The sequence below is a fragment of the Cyprinodon tularosa genome, unplaced genomic scaffold (assembly GCF_016077235.1).
Source record: "Cyprinodon tularosa strain WSP-4 unplaced genomic scaffold, ASM1607723v1 ctg539, whole genome shotgun sequence".
Taxonomy (NCBI): Eukaryota; Metazoa; Chordata; class Actinopteri; order Cyprinodontiformes; family Cyprinodontidae; genus Cyprinodon; species Cyprinodon tularosa.
In genome coordinates, this window is record NW_024039273.1 from 264,810 (window position 1) to 291,458 (window position 26,649).

The following is a 26,649-nucleotide window of genomic DNA, read 5'->3' on the forward strand; positions in this document are numbered from 1 at the left end:
AGCGTTGAGTTCCAGGATTTTATTAAAGCATTTTTCATGTTCCCTGCAGATCTTTGCTCAACTCTTCTGCTATAAAGACAAATATAACTGTTCTGGTTGCAGCACATGTTCTGAGAGGGAACTGCGTGAGTTTAGGGATCGTCCCCAGAGGAGGATGAGGGAGCTCAGCAGGAGGCCCAGCAGGAGGTCAGAGAGAGTGGCAATGATCACAGGTGGGTAGTAACTAGTTGCATTTCTTTAAATAACCTTTGTTATGAGTAATGAGTAGTTTTACTGCACTGTATCTTTATTTGTACTTCATTAATGAAGAACTGTTTCCTGATTGATTATTAATTATCCTGAGCTATCTCTATAGTTCTGCTGCTATAGGCTTAGACTGCTGGAGGACATAGGGACCCCTTTTTCATCATTCTGCTTCATTCTATCTCCCACTCTGCGGAATCTGTTAGTTCAATCTCTAACGTTCTGCTCTCTCTGCTTTTTCTCATAGTAGCTTCATCTGGTCTGTTCCTGTTTGGCTGTGACTCCATCCTGGAGAGAAATATCAGCTGTGCTGCTGCCATCAACACCTTTGTTTCTAGATGTTGGAGCTTGGCCTGTTTTCCAGTGTAGTCCTGTTTCTCTGACTGTGACTAACTGGATGTGCTCTCTTCATCCTCTGACATGGGAGCTGGCTCGGAGCTCGTCTGCCTGGCTGTGTGTTTCCTGGACGGGGCCGCCTGTGGAGCTGGTTGACAGTTGCCTTTTGTATCTATGCTTCTTTTTCTATGTCTGCTTCTGTCTCCTTGAACCCCAGTGGGCCTCAGCAGATGGCCGCTCACACTGAGCCTGGTTCTGCTGGAGGTTTCTTCCTGTTCAAAGGGAGTTTTTCCTCTCCACTGTCGCTACAAGCATGCTTAGTGTGAGGGATTGCTGAAGAGTCAATGAGTCGATGCAATCAGCTGGTTTTCCTTAGATAGAAAACTATCTAAGGAGAATTGGAGCTATAGAAATAAACTGAATAGAATTGAATTTTGTCATTAGAGTGAAACATTTGGCTGCAGAAGAAATACTAGAATAAGAGGAGAAACTAAATTAAAGTTTTTGGTATTCATTAATTTCTTTTGATATTCAAAATAACAGAACTGATTACATGGTTTAATATTAAGGTGTGATTATGTGTGGTTACACTGTTTTAGTAAAACTTGATCAGCATTTTTAATAAAAACCTCTTTATTAATTTCTTGGATGGAAACTTGGAATTTTTATTTGATTAGAAATATGTTGAGTATTACTTACTCAAATACAGTTTTTATTGGGTTGTTGGAAGTATCTAATAATTTATTGAATTGATTTGAATTAACAGGAGAAACTATCAAAACATTCTGTTCTGTTTTCATTAAATGACCTTAAAGTGAACAAAAACCCAGAAACTCAGAGTTCAGGGTTAAAACCCAATGATGGAGACGTTTACAGGACAAACGCTGCTTTATGAAAAGCTTTTTATTAAAGTAAAGCGTTCATAATTGTGTTTTTTTTGTGTGCAAATACAAATAATTTGATTTTATTATTATCAAATAAGTCTGGAGATTAAAAAGAAATAAGGTGGGAAAATGTTTTAGTCCTAAATGAAGCAGAGATGAATTATGGAGTCAGTCTGACGTCAGACGTCTGCTGCAAAACTAGATTCTAATTCACCTGTGGTTTCGGAGGCCTCCTCCTCCTCCTCCACCTCCTCCACCTCCTCGTAGGGGGTGGGTGGGTTGGGGTGAGGCTGCTGGGTCTGGCTGATAAAGCAGATTGATGGTCGGAGGTTCTGCTCTCAGACGGTTGGTTTTCCCGGATCCGTCCTCCTCCTGGTGTCGGTCCAGATGCGACCTCCTTTCAGCCAGAAGGAGACGCGCTGCCTGCTGCCTCACTGAACGGAGCAGCTTTAAGGTGAGGAGAACTTCTGGAAGATATTTACAGGTTTGGGTCAAACATGACCTCTGGTTTATATTCATGCTGCTTCTATTTCTAGAAGATCAGAGTTCTAGAAAATGACTGAATTCTACTTTTTTCAGAGTCTCTGTGATCAGTGGGTCCAGCTGGTCCTCTCTGTTAGTCAGAAAATAAAAAACAAAGGATAGGCAGTGGGTCAATGAAGAAAGTTTGATTAGTTTTTGATCAGGGATTAATGATGGGGCCCCTCAAGGGCCAATTATTCCCTGCTGACAGTCTGTTGATCAAATTTTTTTCCAGTTCTTTGATTGAAGATGTTTTTTTTTTATCTCATATTTAACGAGACTCGATCCAAGTTAATTCAGTTCAGTTCATTTTTTTCTATAGCTGGAATTCACACCAACTGCAACAGCTTTAGGAGAAAATTCATAGATTGTAGATTTATAGATCATAGATTCATAGATGATAGATGTATAGATCATCCAGTCAGACTGGGTCAATTTTATAACCAGCTGATTGTAATTACACTCTATTATATATGACAATAATTATAACACTAATATAATATAATATAATATAGTATAATATAACATAATATAATTATAAAGTATAATTTACAATATTGTATAATTATTATAATATAATATGCTATTCTATTATTATTATATATCGTGTTAATCATGCATTAAATTTTGTATTTGTAATTGAACTAGAATGGGGCCCTTGGTCCCTCTAAATGTTCATGACAGAAAGAAGAAGAAATAAAGAAAAAGAAATAAAACATAAGAGTGGATTTAAGAAATTTAATCTGTGGTGATTTAATTATTTTCTTTGATTGTATTTAATTTAGCTTTTTAAAATCTGGTTTATGTGGGTCAGATCCTGTATTTCATTATCGCTACAGGGTCACAGTGGTTCGGGTGGTGCTGGTGGTTCGGGTGTTGCTGGTGGTTCGGGTGTTGCTGGTGGTTTGGGTGGTGCTGGTGGTTTGGGTGGTGCTGGTGGTTCGGGTGTTGCTGGTGGTTCGGGTGTTGCTGGTGGTTCGGGTGGTGCTGGTGGTTCGGGTGTTGCTGGTGGTTCGGGTGTTGCTGGTGGTTTGGGTGGTGCTGGTGGTTTGGGTGGTGCTGGTGGTTCGGGTGTTGCTGGTGGTTCGGGTGTTGCTGGTGGTTCGGGTGGTGCTGGTGGTTCGGGTGTTGCTGGTGGTTCGGGTGTTGCTGGTGGTTCGGGTGGTGCTGGTGGTTCGGGTGTTGCTGGTGGTTCGGGTGTTGCTGGTGGTTTGGGTGGTGCTGGTGGCTCGGGTGGTGCTGGTGGCTCGGGTGGTGCTGGTGGTTCAGGTGGTGCTGGTGGCTCGGGTGGTGCTGGTGGTTCAGGTGGTGCTGGTGGTTCGGGTGGTGCTGGTGGTTCAGGTGTTGCTGGTGGTTCGGGTGTTGCTGGTGGTTTGGGTGGTGCTGGTGGCTCGGGTGGTGCTGGTGGCTCGGGTGGTGCTGGTGGTTCAGGTGGTGCTGGTGGTTCGGGTGGTGCTGGTGGTTCGGGTGTTGCTGGTGGTTTGGGTGGTGCTGGTGGCTCGGGTGGTGCTGGTGGCTCGGGTGGTGCTGGTGGTTCAGGTGGTGCTGGTGGTTCGGGTGGTGCTGGTGGTTCAGGTGTTGCTGGTGGTTCGGGTGTTGCTGGTGGTTCGGGTGTTGCTGGTGGTTTGGGTGGTGCTGGTGGCTCGGGTGGTGCTGGTGGCTCGGGTGGTGCTGGTGGTTCAGGTGGTGCTGGTGGTTCGGGTGGTGCTGGTGGTTCAGGTGTTGCTGGTGGTTCGGGTGTTGCTGGTGGTTTGGGTGGTGCTGGTGGCTCGGGTGGTGCTGGTGGCTCGGGTGGTGCTGGTGGTTTGGGTGCTGCTGATGGTTTGGGTGGTGCTGGTAGTTCGGGTGGTGCTGGTGGCTCGGGTGGTGCTGGTGGTTCAGGTGGTGCTGGTGGCTCGGGTGGTGCTGGTGGTTTGGGTGCTGCTGATGGTTTGGGTGTTGCTGGTGGTTCAGGTGGTGCTGGTGGCTTGGGTGGTGCTGGTGATGTGGGTGGTGCTGGTAGTTCGGGTGGTGTTGGTGGTTCGGGTGGTGTTGGTGGTTCGGGTGGTGCTGGTGGCTTGGGTGGTGCTGATGGTTTGGGTGGTGCTGATAGTTCGGGTGGTGTTGGTGGTTTGGGTGGTGCTGGTGGTTCGGGTGGTGCTGGTGGTTTGGGTGTTGCTGGTGGTTCAGGTGGTGCTGGTGGCTTGGGTGGTGCTGATGGTTTGGGTGGTGCTGATAGTTCGGGTGGTGTTGGTGGTTCGGGTGGTGTTGGTGGTTCGGGTGGTGCTGGTGGTTTGGGTGCTGCTGATGGTTTGGGTGCGGGTGGTAGTTCGGGTGGTGCTGGTGGTTCGGGTGGTGCTGGTGGTTCGGGTGGTGCTGATGGTTTGGGTGGTGCTGGTAGTTCGGGTGGTGCTGGTGGTACGGGTGCTGCTGGTGGTTTGGGTGCTGCTGATGGTTTGGGTGGTGCTGGTGGTAGTTCGGGTGGTGCTGGTGGTTCGAGTGGTGCTGGTGGTTCGGGTGATGTTGGTGTTTCAGGTGGTGCTGGTGGTTTGGGTGCTGCTGATGGTTTGGGTGGTGCTGGTAGTTCGGGTGGTGCTGGTGGTACGGGTGCTGCTGGTGGTACGGGTGCTGCTGATGGTTTGGGTGGTGTTGGTAGTTTGGTGGTGTTGGTAGTTCAGGTGGTGCTGGTGGTTCGGGTGGTGCTGGTGGTTTGGGTGCTGCTGATGGTTTGGGTGGTGCTGGTAGTTCGGGTGGTGCTGGTGGTTCGGGTGGTGTTGGTGTTTCAGGTGGTGCTGGTGGTTCGGGTGGTGCTGGTGGTTTGGGTGCTGCTGATGGTTTGGGTGGTGCTGGTAGTTCGGGTGGTGCTGGTGGTTCGGGTGGTGTTGGTGTTTCAGGTGGTGCTGATGGTTTGGGTGCTGCTGATGGTTTGGGTGGTGCTGGTAGTTCAGGTGGTGCTGGTGGTTTGGGTGGTGCTGATGGTTCGGGTGGTGTTGGTGTTTCAGGTGGTTCTGATGGTTTGGGTGCTGCTGATGGTTTGGGTGGTGCTGGTAGTTCGGGTGGTGCTGGTGGTTCGGGTGGTGTTGGTGTTTCAGGTGGTGCTGATGGTTTGGGTGCTGCTGATGGTTTGGGTGGTGCTGGTAGTTCAGGTGGTGCTGGTGGTTTGGGTGCTGCTGATGGTTCGGGTGGTGCTGGTAGTTCGGGTGGTGCTGGTGGTTCGGGTGGTGTTGGTGTTTCAGGTGGTGCTGATGGTTTGGGTGCTGCTGATGGTTTGGGTGGTGCTGGTCGTTCAGGTGGTGCTGGTGGTTCGGGTGGTGTTGGTGTTTCAGGTGGTGCTGATGGTTTGGGTGCTGCTGATGGTTTGGGTGGTGCTGGTAGTTCAGGTGGTGCTGGTGGTTCGGGTGGTGTTGGTGTTTCAGGTGGTGCTGATGGTTTGGGTGCTGCTGATGGTTTGGGTGGTGCTGGTAGTTCGGGTGGTGCTGGTGGTTTGGGTGCTGCTGATGGTTTGGGTGGTGCTGGTAGTTCGGGTGGTGCTGGTGGTTCGGGTGGTGTTGGTGTTTCAGGTGGTGCTGATGGTTTGGGTGGTGCTGGTAGTTCGGGTGGTGCTGGTGGTTCGGGTGGTGTTGGTGTTTCAGGTGGTGCTGATGGTTCGGGTGGTGCTGGTAGTTCGGGTGGTGCTGGTGGTTTGGGTGCTGCTGATGGTTTGGGTGGTGCTGGTAGTTCGGGTGGTGCTGGTGGTTTGGGTGGTGTTGGTGTTTCAGGTGGTGCTGATGGTTTGGGTGCTGCTGATGGTTTGGGTGGTGCTGGTAGTTCGGGTGGTGCTGGTGGTTTGGGTGCTGCTGATGGTTTGGGTGGTGCTGGTAGTTCGGGTGCTGCTGATGGTTTGGGTGGTGCTGGTAGTTCGGGTGCTGCTGATGGTTTGGGTGGTGCTGGTGGTTTGGGTGCTGCTGATGGTTTGGGTGGTGCTGGTAGTTCGGGTGGTGCTGGTGGTTCGGGTGGTGTTGGTGGTTCGGGTGGTGTTGGTAGGTGGTGCTGATGGTTTGGGTGGTGCTGGTAGTTCGGGTGGTGCTGGTGGCTCCTGAAGGAGACCCTCCGAGGAAACTGGACCAATCAATCACACAGCGGCCTATAGCAGACCCCCCTTCCCACTGCGCATGCGCAAAGCACAGATTGGCTCCAGAGAAGCTGAGCGGCTCCAAACAGAACCAGCAGCCACCCGCTACAGACCGCAGCTTTGGGAGCCGGTCCGCGCGCTGCGGCTGAGTGAAAGGGAGACAGACCTTCACCATCATCATCACCATCATCATCACATCATCTTCATCACCACCATCAGCAGCAGCAGCAGCAGCAGAGCGCGGGGATGAGAGGTGACCGCATCAGGTAGGAGCGGCGGATCCAGTCAGGCGGTGAAGATCCGGAGCTTTTATCGGTCCGCTGATGGGAGGCTGCAGGAAAAACTCTTTAGATTTACGGTTTAATCCCGAATTAGACTGATAGATTTAGATTGAACAGATTAATTTTCTATCAGAAAGTTTGATGTGTTGCAGGAACGTCTTTTAGAAGAAGATCATAAAAAAATATGAACTAAAACACTAAAAGTCTAAACTAAAACAAAACTCTTTTTTTTTTATTTAGCCTATTTATTTAAAATTCTGGTAAAAATAACCAGATTTTCCCTCCATAAATAATTTCTGGGAAAAGTTCCGTTTAAATCCCAGGAGCAGTTTTATATTTTCCCACATTCTGATGCTTTCTGCTTGGAGATGAAAGGCCTCCGTCCCATCACCCTAATCTGTCTCCATAGATAATCTATCAGGTTCGAAGCGCGACTTTAGGCCGCAAAAAAAAAAAAAAAAAAAAAAACCTCCACATCAGGCTGAGTGAGGAGGCAGATCTAAGAAAACTAGATCCGCAATAAATCTCAATGATTTTGGGCGTAGTTTGAATTTATTGAATTGTTTTCTTTTCATCCTTTTCCTGCTTTTCTCTTCGATTTTATTTTTAAAATAGCTTAAGGGTGTTTTTTTCCTCTGACGTTTATTGTTGTTTTTACACACTAATAATAATAATAATAATAATGATAATAATGATAATAATGACAATATTAATAATAATAATAAAACATGGATTAAATAATATTAAATAATTTAAATTATAAAAACAATAATAATGTCTTTTATTAAATGTTTCCCTTTAACACTAACATTTAATACATTTTTTGAAGTTATTACTTTATTTTTAAATATAAATTTTCATGCTAACTCCTGAGTCTGATAAATCTAGCAGGTCATCAGGATGCGCAAAGATTTTTAATGATTTTATTTCTTTGACCTTTCTTTGTTTTCAGGCCTGGAAGCTGCTGGCTGCAGAGTTTAATGCAGCAGAGCAGATATTTAGTCAAATGATTCATGCAGATATTGCAGCTATTATCAGTCGTTAGCAGGGAATATTTAGAGTAGAACAGAAATGTCATGTTTAATTTCCTTAGAGAGGAAATTCAGGTGTATTAGCAGCAGAGTGGAAGGCGTTTGGAAGCATAGAGCAGAAATATCAAAACAGAAATGAAGATGAATAGACTGTAAATGATTCAAGCATTTTTCACCACAGAGCTTTATAACATTGCTCCTTCATCGAGTGCTTTCTCCTGATGAGAGTTTTCCAGATTTATAAGACATGTTCTGCTATGCAGACGCTGCTATGCAGACGCTGCTGCTGCTGCGTCGTCTTCTTCTCCACTGTGATGTTTTCAAAGCAGCCAGCTTTAAAGCAAACACTTCACTGCAGCAGCAGAAGGAAAGGTCCAGACCACTTGGTGGATTTTACACCCATTTCAATGAACCTGCTGCGTTCTGAACATAGAGAAATTAGGTTATGTTCTTTTTCTAGTAGTATAACATTGCTTGCAGCAAGTTGTTCACAGGGATATTTAGTGACAGAGGAAAGTTGAGTTCTCACTGCTGGGTTACGCCGGATCAGTGAAAGGCCCGGATTCTCAGCCGGGCTGTTGCTGTGTCAGTCCTTATCTTTATTAGCTTTCACAAATGTCTCCATTAGTTTACACTGGGTGCTTTGTGTCCCACTTCCTTAGCTCGGAGGGGCTGCTCTCGTTTACAGGTCTGCTGCACCAACAGTCAGCCTGAGGAATAAACAGCAGCTGGGATCCAACATGAACTGACTCTCTGCAGTTGTTGCTCAAAGCACGCTGCAAACCAGAGATGTTTGCTGGGGTTTTATTTGACAGATAATCTATTATATTTATGACGGTCAGAGACCTGCAAAAAAAGCATGCAGCAGCTACAACATATTCTCTAATTTCACTGAAAAAAATAATGCAACCCTTTTTGGCATTTTCTTAATCATATTTAGTTACTTGAACACAAATATTTCATATTAGCAGGGTAGTAAATAAAACAATTGTGTTAAAGTAACTAAATATGATTTAAAAAATGCAAAAAGTGGTTGCACTATTTAACTCATTGTGATGCAAACACAGAAGAAGCCCTCAGAGAAAAGCTTGTTTTTCTCCAGGAGCTGCCTGACACCTTCCAGGCCCTGATTGGAGCTTCCAGCTGCAGCAGGAGAGCCGAGAGGAATGAAGAAGCGTGAGGATCAGTCTACCTTTTACTGCCAGCTGAAGCTCCACTCCACTAATGTTTAGAAAGACCTATGTGAACCAGATCTGAAGTGGCAGATCTAAAGGAACGCTCTCTATAAAGCTCTCCGAAGGCCGTCTCACACGGTGGGATTTCAGTCTGCAGAGAAACCGACGAATTTGAGCTGTTTTTGGTGATAATCTGACTTTAAACCGACTGATTGTGAAACTCGTTTAACAGTTAGGTGTAAATAAGGATTATGCATTCTTTAAAAATATAACTAATTATTTTAAATAATGGAGCCATTTAAATAATAATTTTATATATTAAAAATAGAAAACTTCTCTATTAAAATATATATACCTTTTATTTTTTCCTTTTTAGGAAAGATATTAAATATTATATTTTTAAATATGAATATTTGAAATAAAATGGAATAAAATAGAATAATGCGATTGTATTTTTGGTAATATGTAAAAGTTAGAGGTTTTAATTTAATGTGAAAAATGGTGACAATTGTCCCAGCATTAATTAATTATATCAAAACTACATTTTTAGATAATTTAGGTTAAAACCACTAAACCGTTAAAACTGTTAAAACAATTTGATTTTAAATTAAATAAATTAACTATATTTATAGTTTCTTTTCATGAATAATAAATAATTCATTTACTTAATAAAAAAAACAGAGATGGCAAATGACACTGTAAATTTTCTTTGTTTTTATTTTTTTTTATTTAAGCAGAACAAAAGCAAAACAACCAGACTTTATATGAACTGATATAATATCTGAGATGGTAAAAAGGTTGAGTAAACATTAGATGTATTGACATTAAATCCACATCTATTGAGTGTGTGTGTGAGAAGAGAAAACAGGCGGCGGGTTTATTTTCAGGAAGGAGATTCTTTTTGGAAAGTTTCGGGTCGGCTGCACGGTGACCCCTGCGGTGACCTCTGAGCACTGATAACTCTGACAGCTGAGTATTTGTGTAATGCTGCAGAGATGCTGCAGGAGAAGGCTTCAGCTGTGACGGATGATCCTGTGAGCCGGGTCCGGCCCGCCGGGGAGACGGATCTTTTTCCAGACCAGTCACAGCTTGGCCCGTCCACAGCTCCCAGCGCTCCCAGTGCTCCCGCCTCCTCTGGCCCAGACCAGGTACAGATAGAGGCTGATAGAAAAGATCAATAATCAGCACTAATTTCTCTTGATATTCCAGGTAGAGGTGGTTGACATGCAGTCATGAAGACGGTTTGAACTGTTCTGCTCTCTTCCAGAACATCGAGAACATTAAGGTGGTCCTTCATGAGAGGGAGCTGTGGAAGAGGTTCCATGAGGCTGGGACGGAGATGATCATCACCAAAGCTGGAAGGTCGGTAAAGTTCTCTAAAGTTCAACGCTCCGCCGTGATGCGACCCATAGACATTCAGGAGCTGCTCCACTGATGTGTGTTATCTTCGCTTTATCACGGCTGACATTTTCTTATTTTATTAAAAAGGATTGTCCAGATGTTAGAGTTGATCTACCTCCAGGACATTTCACAGCGCAGTGCGACCTTGTAAAGTAAGATGCAGCTAAAGCTGGAGGTGCAGCAGATTTAGAGACAGAGCAGCTCAGAGCTGAAGCTGCAGCATCACGGCTAGCTGCTCATTTTTCAGGCCAAAGAAACTATTCCTGAAGGCTTTGGAGCTTAAGGTCCAGGATTTATGAACCCCGAACAGCAGAACGGTTCACTTCTAAACCCTTCGCTGAGAGAAATGAATTTCTCTCCACATCAACAGAAACTGGCTGAATGCTTTATGTGCTGAAAGCCGCTCCCATTCTTCAACATCTGTGGAAAACGGAGGGGAAATGATAGCAAGTGGGTGATGAGAAGGAGACCCCTCTGCAGGCAGTGCCGTGGACAGCTAAAATGAACGGAGAAGACTTTTATCTTAAAGAAGAGGCAGAACGTTTCTGCCTCATACCTAATTGAAACCACAAATGACTGCTGGCCTTGTTGGATTTAATGCGGCCTCAGGATTACGCAGTGAAGCCTTTGGACATTAACCAGAGAAGGAGAATACTGGAATCGACCTCTGCCTCTCATCCCTCACTAGATGATTTTTATTGTTTTTCTTTTTTCCCAGTAAAAGGTCACCACATTTTTTCCTTAATGCTTCATAACTAGTGGAGATAGCCTTTCGCTTCCCTCGCTGATAAAGTGGTTTCTGAAGACTTAAAGCCATTTGGGAACTCCTTGGAGACGCGGCGCTGGGCTGGGAGGCCTTCTGGGTTTACCTGCTCCCAGTCTGGAGCCAGACGGGCTCCAACCGGCCGGGTCCTTCAGCTGGTTCTGAAAATTCTCACAGAAAATTAGATTTTTACCTTCAAGCATGTTTGGATTAGTGAGGTTTGATCAGTTAGACGAGCGGACCAGCCGGTTCTGGGTAGAACCTGTCAGCTCAGGTCCTGGTGTTATATAGACAGACTGGACTGAATGTGCTGCAGCTAACTGGACCCTACAGGATTAGATTATAACCCACAGAAATATGCTGAACTACATGTTGGACCTGAAACTATAAAAAGAAGCAGGAAGGTGACGCCTGGTTCTCCTGCTGTTGTTTTAAAAGGGCCGTTCAATAAGTGATGCCTCTAATCCACTTCCAGCTGTTGCTTGTGAAACTATTTATATCTCTATAAATGAAGCAGTAAATTACAGCTCTGTGCTGAATGGGCTTTCTGATTTACAGGCGTTTTGACCCGAGTCAGGTCTGAAATGTTGAGTTTTGAGCAGTCATATGATGGGCATCATGTGGCCTTTTCATCAAAGACTCCGCTGGTGTGCAGATAACTGCTCGGCACTCAGACTTGAACCAGTTCAAAAAGCTGTAAACCAGAAACACCATTAGTTCATTTATTACTTCATCTACAGAGATAGAAACAATGGGGAGTGGTGGCCTAGTGGTTAGAGCAGCACTCTGTGCTCTGAGAAGGCTGCAAGTACCCGGTTCAATCCCCACAGTCGCACCCCATGGTGATGGTTAAGATGCAGAGAGTGAGTTTCTCCACTGTGACATCAGGGATGGTCGATTATTGTTTCATTGCACATGCAAAATTCAAACAATGTGAAGTGGTTCAGAGGCCACCATTTATTTATTTAACTGCTGGATTTGGACATTGGGCCCTTAGCATCTTCCTAACCCCCCCCAATACGGCGCCCCTGTTAGAGGCATTACTTATTGAACGGCCCTCATCATTATTCTGGGCAGAACGACAGTTTGTTGCTTTTCTTTCTGATTCTGTGACTATAAATGAAATCCCAACCAAGCTGCTCCTACTTGTAAAGAATAGTTTGGCATTAGGTGTAGAAGCTTGAAACGCTCCAACATGTCTGCTGGGAACCACAGAGTTCAGGAACAGCTGGACTCGATAATGGATTAATTTTCTCAGTGAGGAAAGGTGAATTTTAAGGAATGTTTGAAAAAAGGGTCAGTTTTAGACACTAATAGGACGATAAATGGATTTATAGGGTGCAGCCTGACGGACATCGAGATCAGAGTCAAAGACAGTTCTGGTTGCAGATCTCTATGAAGTGTGAAGAGGCGAGGTGGTGGGAGAGGAAGGACAGATGCAGGCCGTTTCTAAAACACCAAACAGAACCGGGTCCAGGTCGTGTTATGATGAGCGTCACCGTTCAGCCAGAATCCTCCGTCTTCAAAGCCCCCGGCGCGGCGCTTCCCTCACGCTCCGTCTGTGTACACAGCCGTCAAAGGGCAGCAGGTTGATGAGAGAAATGCGGCGCCCTCAGAAGGCCTGAGACCTGCGTTTTCTATCGTTTAAACACCCCCCCCCCACTCTTTCACCCCCCCTTCCTGGTGCTTCTTTGATCTGGCTGTGGCGCTGGAGCTTCCCAGAGAAGGAATGGATCTCTGGACGGCCGACACATGTTGATGGAAACAGCTGGCCGGGCCGCAGACACACACACCCTGACACTGATATCACACATGGACACTCCGACTGCCATTTCTCATCCTCCCCTAAAGCTCGTTTAGTCACACGGCCTCATGGTCGGCTGTGGACCCGGACTGAGCCGTGTCTCAGTAGACCGGCTTCCTCACTGGAAGAAATCAATATCTCAGTAAGTCATTTTATCTTAAAATAAGTGCATTTGTTCTTGGATTGAGGAAGTAATAGAAACATTTTACCAATGGAACAAGACAATTCACATTTAAAATCAGAAAACACACTGAGTTGTCTTATTTCAAGGGCATATTATCTAATTGTCTTATTTTAAGAGTAAAAATACTCATTTAATTGGCAAACTGTCTCATTTACCTGCTCAAAATAAGGATAAACACTTAATTCAAGACAGTTTTACTTAATTCTAGATTGTTTTTCCAGTGCAGCTTCCTCATGGGAAAAAATCAATACCTCAATGAGTCTTTCTTTTTTTTTTTTTATAAGTGCATTTTTTCTTGAACTAAGGAAGTCATAGAAACATTTTGCCAATGGAACAAGACATTCACATTTAAAATAAGAAAACAAGGAAATCATCTTGTTTTAACAGTAAAAAAATTACTCATTCCATTGGCAGACCATCTTCTTAGCTACTCAAATTAAAGCTACAGTGTGTAATAATTACAGGGATATACAGTCAGAAATGTAATATATTATACATAACTATGTTATTTATCATCATCTACGAGCTCAGCCTCTTAACCTTAATATTTGCGTTGCCTTAGAATTCGTTATTTATAATTACATAGGAGCGGGTCTCGCAGCCATGGAGGCTGACATCTTTGCGCTACGGCAGCGCAGAGCCAACAAACTAGCGATTGCGAGATCGCCCATTACGCTCGAAAGTAACTACGGCAAGTTGTTTAAGTCTACATGAAATCTATACCCTACACAGACTAATGAAATACTATCAGTAAAATTATCTATGTAAACAAACCTCATCACTTGAGAAGGTAGGTGATGGGGACGCCGTGGAAGACATTTTGTCCCGTAACGCTCGCCTTACTGTTAGGGGGGAGAAGCGGTGGGGGGGAGATGTTCATGTTGCTGCGGTCTGCAGTCTGGACGTTAGATGTCGCTGAAAATTACACACTGTAGCTTTAAGGCTAAATACATTTAATTTAAGAAATGTTATTTCTCGATGGTTTTTTGCAGTGCTGTTAAAGCGCCTGCAGCTGGGATCGCCCAGAGCTGCTGGGAACCATTAAGCTCCTGCTGGAATCGACTCTGCAAACAAAAAATTTGGTGTATTTCCCTGTAATTTAAGCAGGTAAATAAGAGGATTTGCCAACAAAATGTATATTTCTACTCTTAAAATAAGATAATTAGATAATATGCACTTAAAATAAGAATATACTTTTTTTAAATGTAAATTGTGTTGTTTAATTTGCAAAATGTCTCACTTACCTCCTCAACTGAAGAAAAAAAAATCACTTATTTTAAGAAAAATTGGCTTATTTAGATTCCAATTTTTTGCAGCGTAAAGGAAATAATTTTAGAGAAAGTTGTCCCTGATGATTCCCTCTGCAGAACGGACCGAGGATGGCTTCTATGGGAGAGGGTAGGGAGGATAAGGATGATGAGGGGGGCCAATATTTGCCCAGCAGACATGAAATCTTCACTGACATGTTGGGGTCCGAGGATCTGCCTGATGAAAATCACTTAAATCATCTTTAAACACAGATATGTTCTCCCCATCCAGGGCCCACATGTCCTGACTCAGGCCTCCGTCTGCTCTGGGTGGGGTAAGCGGGCTCTGAGACGAGCAGAGGTCTGTTTTGAATGTTCCCCTCAGATTAAGCTGTCTTTCAGCGAGGATGATAGCAGATCTGATCCGTCCCTCTGATTGGATTTGAAGCCTCAGAGAGATTTAAATTACCTGCGCTCAATCCCTTCGTCTAACGTGAGAGAATATTTACAGTAACATGATCAGCGATACCAGTCTTTGAAGATCAACCACTGCACCAATCAGAGGAGAAGGCATGAAGCCGGGTCCTGTTGCTTTCCCAGCCGCTCTGACGATGCAGCTCTATCTGCTGCAGGACCCGGGGATAAACTGCAGGCCTGACTTCTTGAGCAACGACGAGCCAGCTGTTTAAATTGTCCGAGCTGAGCGGCCATTAAAAACCACTTAGGGTTTTATAAGAAGGCCGACGGCTGCAGATGGAAAGAAAATGGTTTTGGTTTCTGAGAAAAGGGCCACCAAATGTAGCTTCCTTTGTGTTTTACAGCCCAGCTTGCTGCTCTGAAGCAGTTAATGGAAAAGATCCCAGAATTCCCGGGAAGTTTTTGAAAAGCACTTCGAGTTGAAGGGAAATTAAACTGGTTTTGATTTGTTTTTACAAATAGAAATCTGAAAAAGATGCCTTGTGAATTTGCTCTCAGCAGCTGAAAGGCTCTGACCAGGGCGGCTCCATTCTGACCTCTAAACTTCATCCTTCCAGAGAACTTCCTCCCTGGCCTGCTGGATCTGCTCCTTGCTCTGCAAACAGCTGTTTGTTGTCTAAATGTTCTCTGAAGCAGAGCCGCTGGCTGTAGGTGTGAGTTCCTGTGTGCGTGGTCGTCTGCCACGTCTCTGAGTGGCCCTTGGATGCTGGGGTGTCCGGTCCACAGTCTCCTGCAAGGCCTGATCGGCTGATCAATGGAACAAATGATCAGATACATGCAGAAGTATTAAAATGGGACCATAAAAATATAAATGAACTATAAGCTGATATAGAATGGAGGTATGGAGCAGATGATGGGGATGGAGCAGTTTGAACGGCTGAAGTCGGATCCTTTAGGAGAGGCTCATCCTGCGCCTCATTGTTTGCTTTTTCCTTTTCTTCAACAGGAGGATGTTTCCCAGCTACAAGGTCAAAGTGAGCGGGATGAACCCCAAGACCAAATACATCCTCCTCATCGATGTGGTCCCAGCTGATGACCACCGCTACAAATTCAGTGAAAACAAGTGGTAAGAGAGACGCAAAGCAAATCCTCCCAGCAAACACTGATCAATTAATCTGGTCTCACAGCTACAGGTTAAAGCAGCAGTAAAAACACATCAGAATCATCATTTAATATCAGAAAATAGCGCTTTATACGATCAACATATTGCTTTTTAACAAATGATTTCTGGTTTTAAAATGCTGCAACAAAGACGGACAGGAAGCTCAGTTTGCTGCCTGACTGTCAAACATGCATCTGTTTTAATCCCAAATGTTGCAGATTATAATTACTCTATAGTTCCCTGAAAAAATAACGCCAACCCTAAAACTGTGTATTTCTTAAAGTTCCATAAAGCAAATATTTCTCTTTTTCTGTGGATCATTTAATCAAACCTGGAGCCGCTAACATTGCATCCCTGATTAGCTCATCTTTATGTTTCAAACAGGTTGTTTTACATGATAAAAAAGATGGTTACAGCAGGGAGTAGAACCAGCAACCCACCAACTACAGGGCAACACCCCCCACCCCCCCATCCCTCCTCAGATCTCAGTTTTCTTGGTGCTGTTGTTAAATAAACATCCACATCCTGTCTCATGAAAAACACATTTTTCTCTGTTCTAAATTCAGTTTTTCTGAAATGAAACAGAAAATTAAACAGATTTCTGAATTTTGCTCGTTCCTTTTAAACAAAACGATACAAATTCTTTGTGTTTGAATGTAATAATATTAATAATCAAACGTTATTGATCTCACATCGGATACATTTACCTCTGCATTAAACCCCTCCCCTTGGGGAGCAGTGGGCTGCCATTGTGCGGCGCCCGGGGAGCAGTGTGAGGCTAAGGGTCTTGCTCAGGGACCCAGAGTGGCAGTCTGTGGGAGTGGGGATCGAACTCAGAACCTCTGGAGGTAGAGTGAAATGCTCCAACCACTAGGCCTCCACTCCCTGAAAATATTTGTATTTTAAAACAAAATCCAAACAACGACTTGTTTTTTTCTCAAACATCCTTTAAAACAAATGAAATGAGAAAAAGATCCAGTGATCCTAATTATTGGGATGAGCAGGAGGAGGAAAAGGGAAACATGTTTCACCAGCAGAAGAATGAAACAGGCTGTTGATGCTTAGCGTGTCTGATGGTCTGCAGTCGACGTGGCTGGAAGGAGGCGTGGCCACAATGACAGATGGGATGGAGCACATGTCAGCATATTTGGAGCAATGAAAGCAGTACAGACATTCAGTCTATCTGACCTATTTTTGGGATACACTCCTTGTCACACTGTGTTTTCTGGATGCATCTTCCAGTGCGGATAGTGCAGCACCATTGTAGTGTAGTGGTGCTCCAGAGGTGGGGGGTCATGAGGGCCCACCTGTCTGTGCAACAATCTACAGGTCAAATGGAAAAGATAACAAGAAGATAAACAATAATTAAGTTACAAACTGCAGGACAGATACGGAGCCTTTTTCCACAAAGGAGTGGAAATATTTTTGTTAATAAAACATTATAATTACATTATATTTCATTATGGTAAAATGTTGCTGTCTGAGCACCACAGTTTATTCATCTATGGTGCAGAAAAGGCCCAAACTGCTGCTTTCACCTCTTTGTTGTTATTCAAGTTTAACATCATAAGAGAAAGTAAAGGACAGGTTATCGTTGCAGTTTAAACCTTTATTTTTAGAAAGTTTGCCTCCGTTTGGTTCCTCAAAGTCAGCAGTTTTTTATTTCCATTTCACAGGATACGTTCATTTGCTTCATATGGCATTCATACATGCCATGTGAGCAGTGCTGATAGCATCCAGTCTGTCTCCCCAGGTCTCCATGGTGACAGGCTTAGTCCTCGTCCAAATAGTGGGTCTAGGGATTCTATTTCTACCTAGTTAGTTCCCAGTTTTTAGGAGCAACAATCTGAGCGGCAAGTCTTTAAGGTCGGTCTCCACCAGTTTTACATTTAGAGGAGCGACTTTTTCACCAGTCTTCCCTGCAAAAACTCTGGAGCAGACTGGATGACTGGGGTCCATGAACATGACTCCTGCCGCAGATTATCTGCTGGATGCAGGTCTGGACTCTCAGTTCAATTTCAATTATGTTTATTTCTATTGCGCCAATTCACATTATGTCATCTCAAAACACTTTATCTAACGAAAACCAGCTGATTGCATCGACTCATTGACTCTTCAGCAATCCCTCACACTAAGCATGCTTGTAGCAACAGTGGAGAGGAAAAACTCCCTTTGAACAGGAAGAAACCTCCAGCAGAACCAGGCTCAGTGTGAGCGGCCATCTGCTGAGGCCCACTGGAGTTCAAGGAGACAGAAGCAGACATAGAAAAAGAAGCATAGATACAAAAGGCAACTGTCAACCAGCTCCACAGGCGGCCCCGTCCAGGAAACACACAGCCAGGCAGACGAGCTCCGAGCCAGCTCCCATGTCAGAGGATGAAGAGAGCACATCCAGTTAGTCACAGTCAGAGAAACAGGACTACACTGGAAAACAGGAGTGTTAATATTTTGGTTTAGTGCGCAGCTCTGCATTAAACCAAGGGGCCAGCTTTCTATTTTTAAAGTTTTTCATTTTCAAAGGAGCTGCGTTGTCTAAGGCAATACGCAGAGAACTAGCAACCCCATCAACAAAATCATCAACCTGTGAAGGAGAATAAACTAAACTTTTGCACTTTGCAGCACTGCTCAGCGACAAAGAGGAGAAAGAAAGTAAAACTGAGTCTTTAAAATGTATAACTGCTCTATCTGATAAAGATCTACTAAAATTGAACCTTCTTTTGGGGAAGGAGAACTCTGTTAAAGTAATCCTGAAGGTTATTAGAAAGTGGTCAGAGAGGACAGGGTTGTGAGGAAATCCTGTTATTTCTTCACATTCTATGCCGTATGTCAGCACAAGATCCAAAGTATGAAGATGAGAATGCGTGGGACTATTCACATTTTGAACAAAGCCAATAGCGTCTAAGATAGCATTAAAGGCTGCTCTTAAGCTATCGCCTTCAATGTCAGCATGGATGTTAAAATCTCCCACTATGATGACCCTGTCAGTATTTAATACCAAATCAGAAAGGAACTCTGAAAACTCATCTAAAAATTCAGAGTAAGGACCTGGTGGACGATACAAAGTTACAAAAAGAAGAGGTTTTCTTGCCTTGAAATTTGGATCAGGGAAATTAAGGGTTAAATGTTCAAAAGAGTTGTAGGTATTAATTGTTTTGGGAGTAATCAGTAAGTCAGACTGGAAGATTGTTGCTACTCCTCCTCCTCGCCCAGAACTTCTGGGGATGTAAAAATGTCAATAACCTTGAAGGTTTTCTTCCAGGACTCTCCTTTATCTAGATACAAAGTCTTCTAGTTTCTAGTCAGCCTTGCTAGTCTCCCCTTTACCTGCAGGTGTTTTAAGCTTTCCCGCAGCATGATTCTTACACCCCTGTATTTCATAATACTGCTATAAGGGTGATCTGATGTGCTGATTTTCTCACACAGCCTTTCTACATGTGGATCATCAGGTTCAGTTTTTCAGATTATATCCATCACCAATGTGCACTCCTGTTAGGTCTGTGACACGTTTCAAGCAGATCTTCATATGGCCTTTAAACAAACTGTCAATTCAATTCAATTCAGTTTATTTATATAGCGCCAAATTCACAACACATGTCATCTCAAGGCACTTTACAGTTCAACCAGATCATACAGTCAAATTGATACAAAGTTTTCTATCTAAGGAAAACCAGTTGATTGCATTGACTCATTGACTCAAATACAATCCCCCACACTAAGCATGCTTGTAGCGACAGTGGAGAGGAAAAACTCCCTTTTAACAGGAAGAAACCTCCAGCAGAACCAGGCTCAGTGTGAGCGGCCATCTGCCGAGGCCGACTGGGGTTCAAGGAGACAGAAGCAGAGATACAAAAAGCAGCTGTAAAAGGCGGCCCCGTCCAGGAAACACGCAGCCAGGCAGACGAGCTCCAAGGCAGCTCCCATGCCAGAGGACGAAGAGAGCACATCCACTCAGTCACGGTCAGAGAAACAGGACCACACTGGAAAACAGGCCGATCTCCAACATCTATTAACAAGGGTGTTGATAGAAGCAGCACAGCTGATGTTTCTTTCCAGGATGACGTCACAGCCAAACAGGAACAGACGAGGCAAAGCTACTCTGAGGAAAAGCAGAGAGAGCAGAAGGTTAGAGATTGAACTAACAGATTCTGTAGAATAGGAGAACAGAGAGAGAATGAAGCAGAATGATGAAATGGGGGTCCCTATGTCCTCCAAAAGTCTAAGCCTATAGCAGCATAACTATAGAGATAGCTCAGGATAACCTGAGCCACCCTAACTATAAGCTTTATCAAAAAGGAAAGTTTTAAGCCTAGCCTTAAAAGTAGACAGGGTGTCTGCCTCACGGACTAAAACTGGTAGTTGGTTCCACAGGAGAGGAGCCTGATAACTAAAAGATCTGCCTCCCATTCTACTTTTAGAAATTCTAGGAACCACTAGTAAACCTGCAGATTGAGAGCGAAGTGCTCTGTTAGGAACATAAGGAACAATCAGATCTCTGATATAAGATGGAGCTTGGCCAATTAAGGCTTTATATGTGAGAAGGAGGATTTTAAATTCTATTCTTGATTTAACAGGAAGCCAATGAAGAGAAGCCAGGATAGGAGAGATATGATCTCTCTTTTTCATTTTCATTAGAACTCTGGCTGCAGCATTTTGGATCAGCTGAAGGCTTTTAACTACAGTTTGTGGACTTCCTGATAGTAAAGAATTACAATAGTCCAGCCTTGAAGTAACAAATGCATGGACTAGTTTCTCAGCATCACCCCTGGACAGGAGATTTCTAATTTTTGCAATGTTCCTCAGATGAAAGAAGGAAATTCTAGAAACCTCTTTGATATGGGATTTAAATGACAGGTCCTGATCAAAAATAACACCAAGATTTTTTACTTTATTATCTGAAATCAGTTTAATCCCATCCAAATGAAGTGACTGGCTAATCAGTTTCTTTTTCAGAGACTCTGGTCCAAAGACTATAACTTCTGTTTTGTCTGCATTCAGAAGCAGAAAGTTAAGAGTCATCCAGGTTTTTATGTCTTCAAGACATGCCTGTAATCTATGTAATGGGTTAGCTTCATCTGGATTTATAGACAGATATAGCTGGGTATCATCAGCATAACAGTGGAAATTAATCCCATGCTGTCTAATAATTCTACCAATTGGGAGCATGTATAAAGTAAAGAGAATTGGTCCTAGCACTGATCCCTGTGGTACTCCACAGGTAACCTTTGAGCGTGTTGAAGATCTATCATTAACATGAACAAACTGAATTCGATCAGATAGATAAGATTTAAACCAGTCTAGTGCTGTTCCTTTAATTCCAACAAAATATTCAAGTCTTTCTAAAAGAATATTATGGTCAACTGTATCAAATGCAGCACTAAGATCCAACAGGACGAGCACAGATACAAGTCCATTATCTGAGGCCATGAGAATATCATTAGTGACTTTCACCAGAGCTGTTTCAGTGCTATGATGAGCTCTAAAGCCAGACTGAAACTCTTCAAAAAGTTCATTATGGTGGAAGTGATCGCAGACTTGTTTGGCAACTACTTTCTCAAGAATTTTGGATAAGAAAGGAAGATTGGATATAGGTCTATAATTGACCAAGTCATCTGGGTCAAGAGACGGTTTCTTAAGCAGAGGTTTAATTACAGCAATCTTAAAAGCTTTAGGTACATATCCCTGTAACAGAGATAGATTAATCACATCTAAAATGGAGGAGGAGATCAAAGGGAATACCTCCTTAAATAACCTGGTTGGAACTGGATCTAACTGTCTCTTCTTCTCATTGACCTAAATCTTGTGAACTGCATGGCTGATGATCCTTGGATCTCTGCAGCTCCTCCAAAGTTCCCCCCTACCTCTGGTGCTATTTAAAGATGACAGATTATGAGATGTTCAAAGCTTGGGAGAATGTCTGAAAACATAAACCTTTTTTTAAATGTTTCTGAACATATCTGCTGGCTTCTTTGGTCTTCTGGGTGCTTTTTGTTTTTTCCAATGTGACAAAAACCTCTGAGATCTTCCCAGAACATCTGGATCAACATAGAGACTAAATGACAAAAATGTGAAATGTGTGCGTGTTTGTGTTGCATTTTATGGAGGGGTGTTAGTCTGAAGGGAGAATGCATGACAATATCTGTATTTAAAAAAAGAATGTTATATTTTTTCTTCCACTTTATAATTAAGCACAACTTTGTGCCTGTTTGTCACATACAATCTTAATAGGATACAGTCATGTTTGTGGCTCACAGCTGTGTTAAACCTGAATGTTTATATGTAGATCTAAGTGTGCAATAGCAGAGCTTCAAATAAAGACACCAGAGCTAAACACTCCCAGCAATCCCTGCTCTGCTGTGAGCAACACCGTGGTTAGTCATGCAGCTACAGAGGAAAAAGAAGGTCAACCAAACCAGAAATCACAGCCATCTACAGTAAATAGGGACATCACTCACTCTGTACTCGACTGAATGTCTTACCGGAGAGAAAAATCTAATTGTTTTTCCCCCCCGCCCCCCAATTCAATTCTATTCAGTTTATTTCTATTGCTCCAAAATTTAACACCCCCCCCCCCCCCTTTTCATCTCAGGTCACTTTCCGTTCACCAGATCATCCAAAACGATGGATTCAAAGTTTTTCCCAAACTAAGGGAAAAACCAGCTGATTGCATCGACCCATTGATTCTTCAGCAATCCCTCACACTAAGCATGCTTGCATCCATCCATCCATCCAACAATCATCCATCTATCCATCAATCATGTTTCCCTAATCCTTTCCCTCCTCCATATCCTTCCCTCCAAACATCCATCCACCCATCCATCCAACAAAAAATCCCATCAATCCTTTCCCTTCCATCCATTCCAAAAAAATAACCCTCCATCCATCCATCCACCAACAAAACATTCCCTCGATCCATCCATCCAAAAATCATCCATCCCTTCATCCCTCAATTTTATCCATCAATCAGTCATCCAAACCCTCAAAACAAACCAAACCCTTTAATCAAAACCCTCCATCAATCATTTATCCATATCCCCCATAAAACATTTTATCCCTCAATCCATCCATCCCTCAATCATCCCCTCCATCCTTTAATCATTCAACCCCCCAGCCCAAAATCCCAATCATCCAAACAATATCCATCCATCCATCAATAATTCATCCATCCGCAATAAACCAAAACAACCCCGCAATTTATCCCTCCCTCCATCAATCAAACATTTCCAAAATCCCTCCCCTTCATTTAATCATTATCCATCATCCCTTCCCGCCAAAACATCCCTCAAACATCCAGCAATCACCCTCCATTTTTAATCCATACATCCCCCTTCATCAATCATTCATTTCCCATCCCTCCAAATCAATCCAAACTTTTATCCAGCAATCATCCATCCTTTTTAAAATCCCTCCCTTTATCTCATTTTTCCCAAAATCCATTCCGCAAAACATCCATTTTATCAAAAATCCTTTCCCTTTATCAAACATTCATCCTCATCCCATCCAGAAATCATCCCTTCATCCATAAACATCCATCCACCACAGTCAAATTTATCTATCATCCCTCCATTCATCAAAACATTAAACCAACAATTTCCCTCCAGCAATATCCTTCATCAATCAAAAAATCCATTCATCAATCATTCTCCATCATCCAAACCAGCAATCATCCATTCATCCAAACAATATCCATCCATCCATCAGTCATTAAACCATCATCCATTTTCCCGGGAATTTATCCCCCCAATTTATCCAGCAATCATCCATCCATCAATCATCCATCAATCATCTATCCATCAATCCATCCGTCCCTCCATCCATTATCTTCAATTTTTAATCCATTCCCGCAATCATCCGCAAAACTCCATCCAATCCCTCAATTATTCATCCATCAATCCCTTCATCCATCATCCCCCCATCAATCAATAATCCATCCATTTTATCAAAACATTCATCCCCCATCCCTCCCGCAATCTAACCCTCAATTATCCGCAATATCCATCCATCAATTTTATATCCAAAATTTATCAATCATTCATCCATCTTTCCCTCCAAAAAATCATCCCCTCCATCATCCAAAAAATCATCATCCACCAACAAAAACCAAACAATCATTTTATCCAAACATCCATCCCTTTAATCATTTTATCCAAACCCTCAAAACATCCATTCATCCCTCAATCATCCATCCAATTTAATCCCTCGTCCATCCATTTCCCTTTCCCTCCCAAACATTCATCCATCAAACCCTCCATCCAGCAAACATCCCTCCATCCCTCCATCAATCATTCATCCGCAATTAAACCAATTTAAATTATCCCGGAATCATCCATCATCCATCATTCATCCATTTATTTCCCTCCATCAATCAATATCCAAACCTTTTTATCAATCAATTTTATCCCCTCATTTCCCTCCCGAATCAATCATTCATCAATTCATCCATCCATCCATCCACCATCAATTAATCAAACCATCCATAATCATTTATCCCTTTCCCGAATCATCCAAAAAATCCAGCAATCATCCCTCCATCCATTTAATCATTCATCCCTCCATCCCAAAACCAAAACTCCCACCCAAACAATTTTTTTTTTATTTTCCCTCCAGCAATTTATCCATCCATCCATCAAACAATACCATCATTCATCAATCAATCATTCCCTTTCCCAACCATCCATCCATTCATCAATCATTCATCCAACATCCATCCAGCAATCATCCATCAATCATCCAGCAATCATCCATCCATCAATCATCCATCCATTCATCAATCATTCATCCAACATCCATCCATTCATCCCAAACATTTATTCCCTCATCCAAACCCGCAATATCCATTCATCATTCAGCAATCATCCTTCCCGCAATTTATTTTATCCATTTTTACAAGTCATTCATCCAACCCTCCATCCATTCATTTAATCAATCTTCCCCCAAACCATCATCCCAAACATCCATCCATTCATCATTTATTCTCCAACATCCCTCCCTTTATCAACATTCATCCATCATCCATCAAAAATCATCCCCTTTAATCATCCAGAATAAACCATCCTTTAATCATCCATCCATTCATTTAATCATTCATCCATTTATCCATCCAGCAAAATTTCCCTTTTATCCATCAAATTTATCCATCCATCCAAACAATAATTTATCCATCATCCATCCATTCATCAATCATTCATCCATCATCCATCCAGCAATCATCCATCAATCATCCAAAACCCTCCCTCCCTCCTCAACATCTATCCCTCAAAACCATCCCTCTATCCATCCAAACATCCCTCAACCTCCATCCATCCAATCAATCTTCACCCTCCAGCAATTTATCCATCAATTCCTCCAGCCCCCTCATCCATCCTAATCCATCAATTTATTTTATACAAACATCCAAACCAGCAATCATTATTTCCCTCATCTATCCCTCATCCACCTCAATCATCAGCAAACCCTCCCTCCATCAAAAATCATCCATCAATTTATCCCCTCCATCCATCCATCAATCATCCATCATTAAACCATTATCCCCTCCCTTTAAACATCCCTTTAAATTTATCCCTCCATTCCCTTTCCCTCAATCACCATTTAATCTTTTACCAAACAATCCAAACCATCTAAACATCCCTTTAATTTTTCTATCCAAAAATCCTTCCATCCATCCATCAAAACATCCCTCAAAACATCTATCCTTTAAAACCATCCTTTTATCCCTTTAATCATTCCCCTCAATCATCCAAACCCCATCAATCATTCATCCATCCAGCAATCATCCATCAATCATCCAGGGAAAATTTTCCTTTCCCTCATCCCTCAAAACATTTATCCATCATCCATCCGCAATTCTATCCAAACTTTTTATCCATCATTTCCAACCCTCAATCATCCAGCAATCATCCATCATCCATCAAAACATCCATCAATCATCCATCCATCCAAACCATAAACATCCATTTAATCATCCCCTTTCCCCTCCACAATTTAAACCCGCAATCATCCCTCCAAAAAAAACATCCTTTCCTTTTATTTAATCATTCATCCATTTATCCCTCCGCAAATACCCTTCATCCACAACCAAACATCCAATCCAACCAAACAATTATCCATCAAACCATCCAAATTTATCAATCATTCTTCCCTCATCCCTCCAGCAATAAACCATCAATATCCCGCAAAAATCCCCTCCATCAATCATCCTTTAATCATCTATCCATTTAATTCCCTCCCAAATTTTCCATCAATTTTATCCATCAATTAAACCATCCACCATCCAATCATTTTATCCCTTTCCAAGGGAATCATCCATCAATCATCCAGGGAAAAATCCATCCATCATCCATCAATATTCATCCTCATCCATCCAGCAATCTTTAGCCATCATCTATCCAACATCCCTCATCAATCATCCAGCAATCATCCCTCCCTCCATCAATCAAACCATCAACATTTCCCTCCATCCCAAACCATTTTAATCATCCATCAATCATCCATCCCACCAAACCATCCCAAACATCCTTCAATCAACCATCTATCCATCCATCAATATCCAAACCATTTCCCGAATCATCCCTCAATCGGGCCCGCAATCATCCCATCCATCCGTCCCTCCATAACCAAATTTTCCATCAAAACATCCCTCAATCATCCCTTTTATCCCTTTAATCCATCCATCCATCGTCCATCCCTCCCTCCTCCATCCATCCCCTCAATAATCATCAATAATCCCTCCTTTTTCATCCATTTCCCTCCAGGGAATCATATCCCTCCATAATCATCCATCCATCCATTTAATCATTTCCCTCAATCACCCCCATCCCTTTACTCATCATCCAGTGATCATCCATCAATCATCCATCCATCCATCCATCCATCCATCCATCTATCTATCCATCAATCATCCATCAATCATCCAGCAATCATCCATCCATCCGTCCATCCATCCATCCAGCAATCATTCATCAATCATTCATCCAACATCCATCCATTCATCAATCATCCATCCATCCATCCATCTATCCATCAATCATCCAGCAATCATCCCTCAAACCGGGCCGTCCCTCCATCCATCCATTCATCAATAATTTCATCCAACTTTCCCTCCAAACCCGCCCA

At 43.1% G+C, this 26,649-nt stretch overlaps 1 protein-coding gene across 3 annotated transcripts in view; it reads left to right on the top strand.

The window, feature by feature from the left end:
• Positions 1–1,789: 1,789 nt before the first annotated feature.
• tbx4 (T-box transcription factor 4) overlaps positions 1,790–26,649 on the top strand; it is a 45,344-nt gene continuing 20,484 nt past the window's right edge. The window contains exons 1-4 of one of the 3 annotated variants that reach the window (XM_038304579.1): positions 1,790–1,917; positions 9,556–9,710; positions 9,830–9,924; positions 15,385–15,504. In XM_038304579.1, coding sequence (XP_038160507.1) covers positions 9,558–9,710; positions 9,830–9,924; positions 15,385–15,504 — 368 coding nt within the window. In that variant the 5' untranslated portion in view covers positions 1,790–1,917; positions 9,556–9,557. Of the gene's footprint in view, positions 1,918–6,149; positions 6,342–8,538; positions 8,564–9,555; positions 9,711–9,829; positions 9,925–15,384; positions 15,505–26,649 lie in introns of those variants that run through there. The other 2 variants (XM_038304578.1, XM_038304577.1) reach the window with 2 other exon arrangements.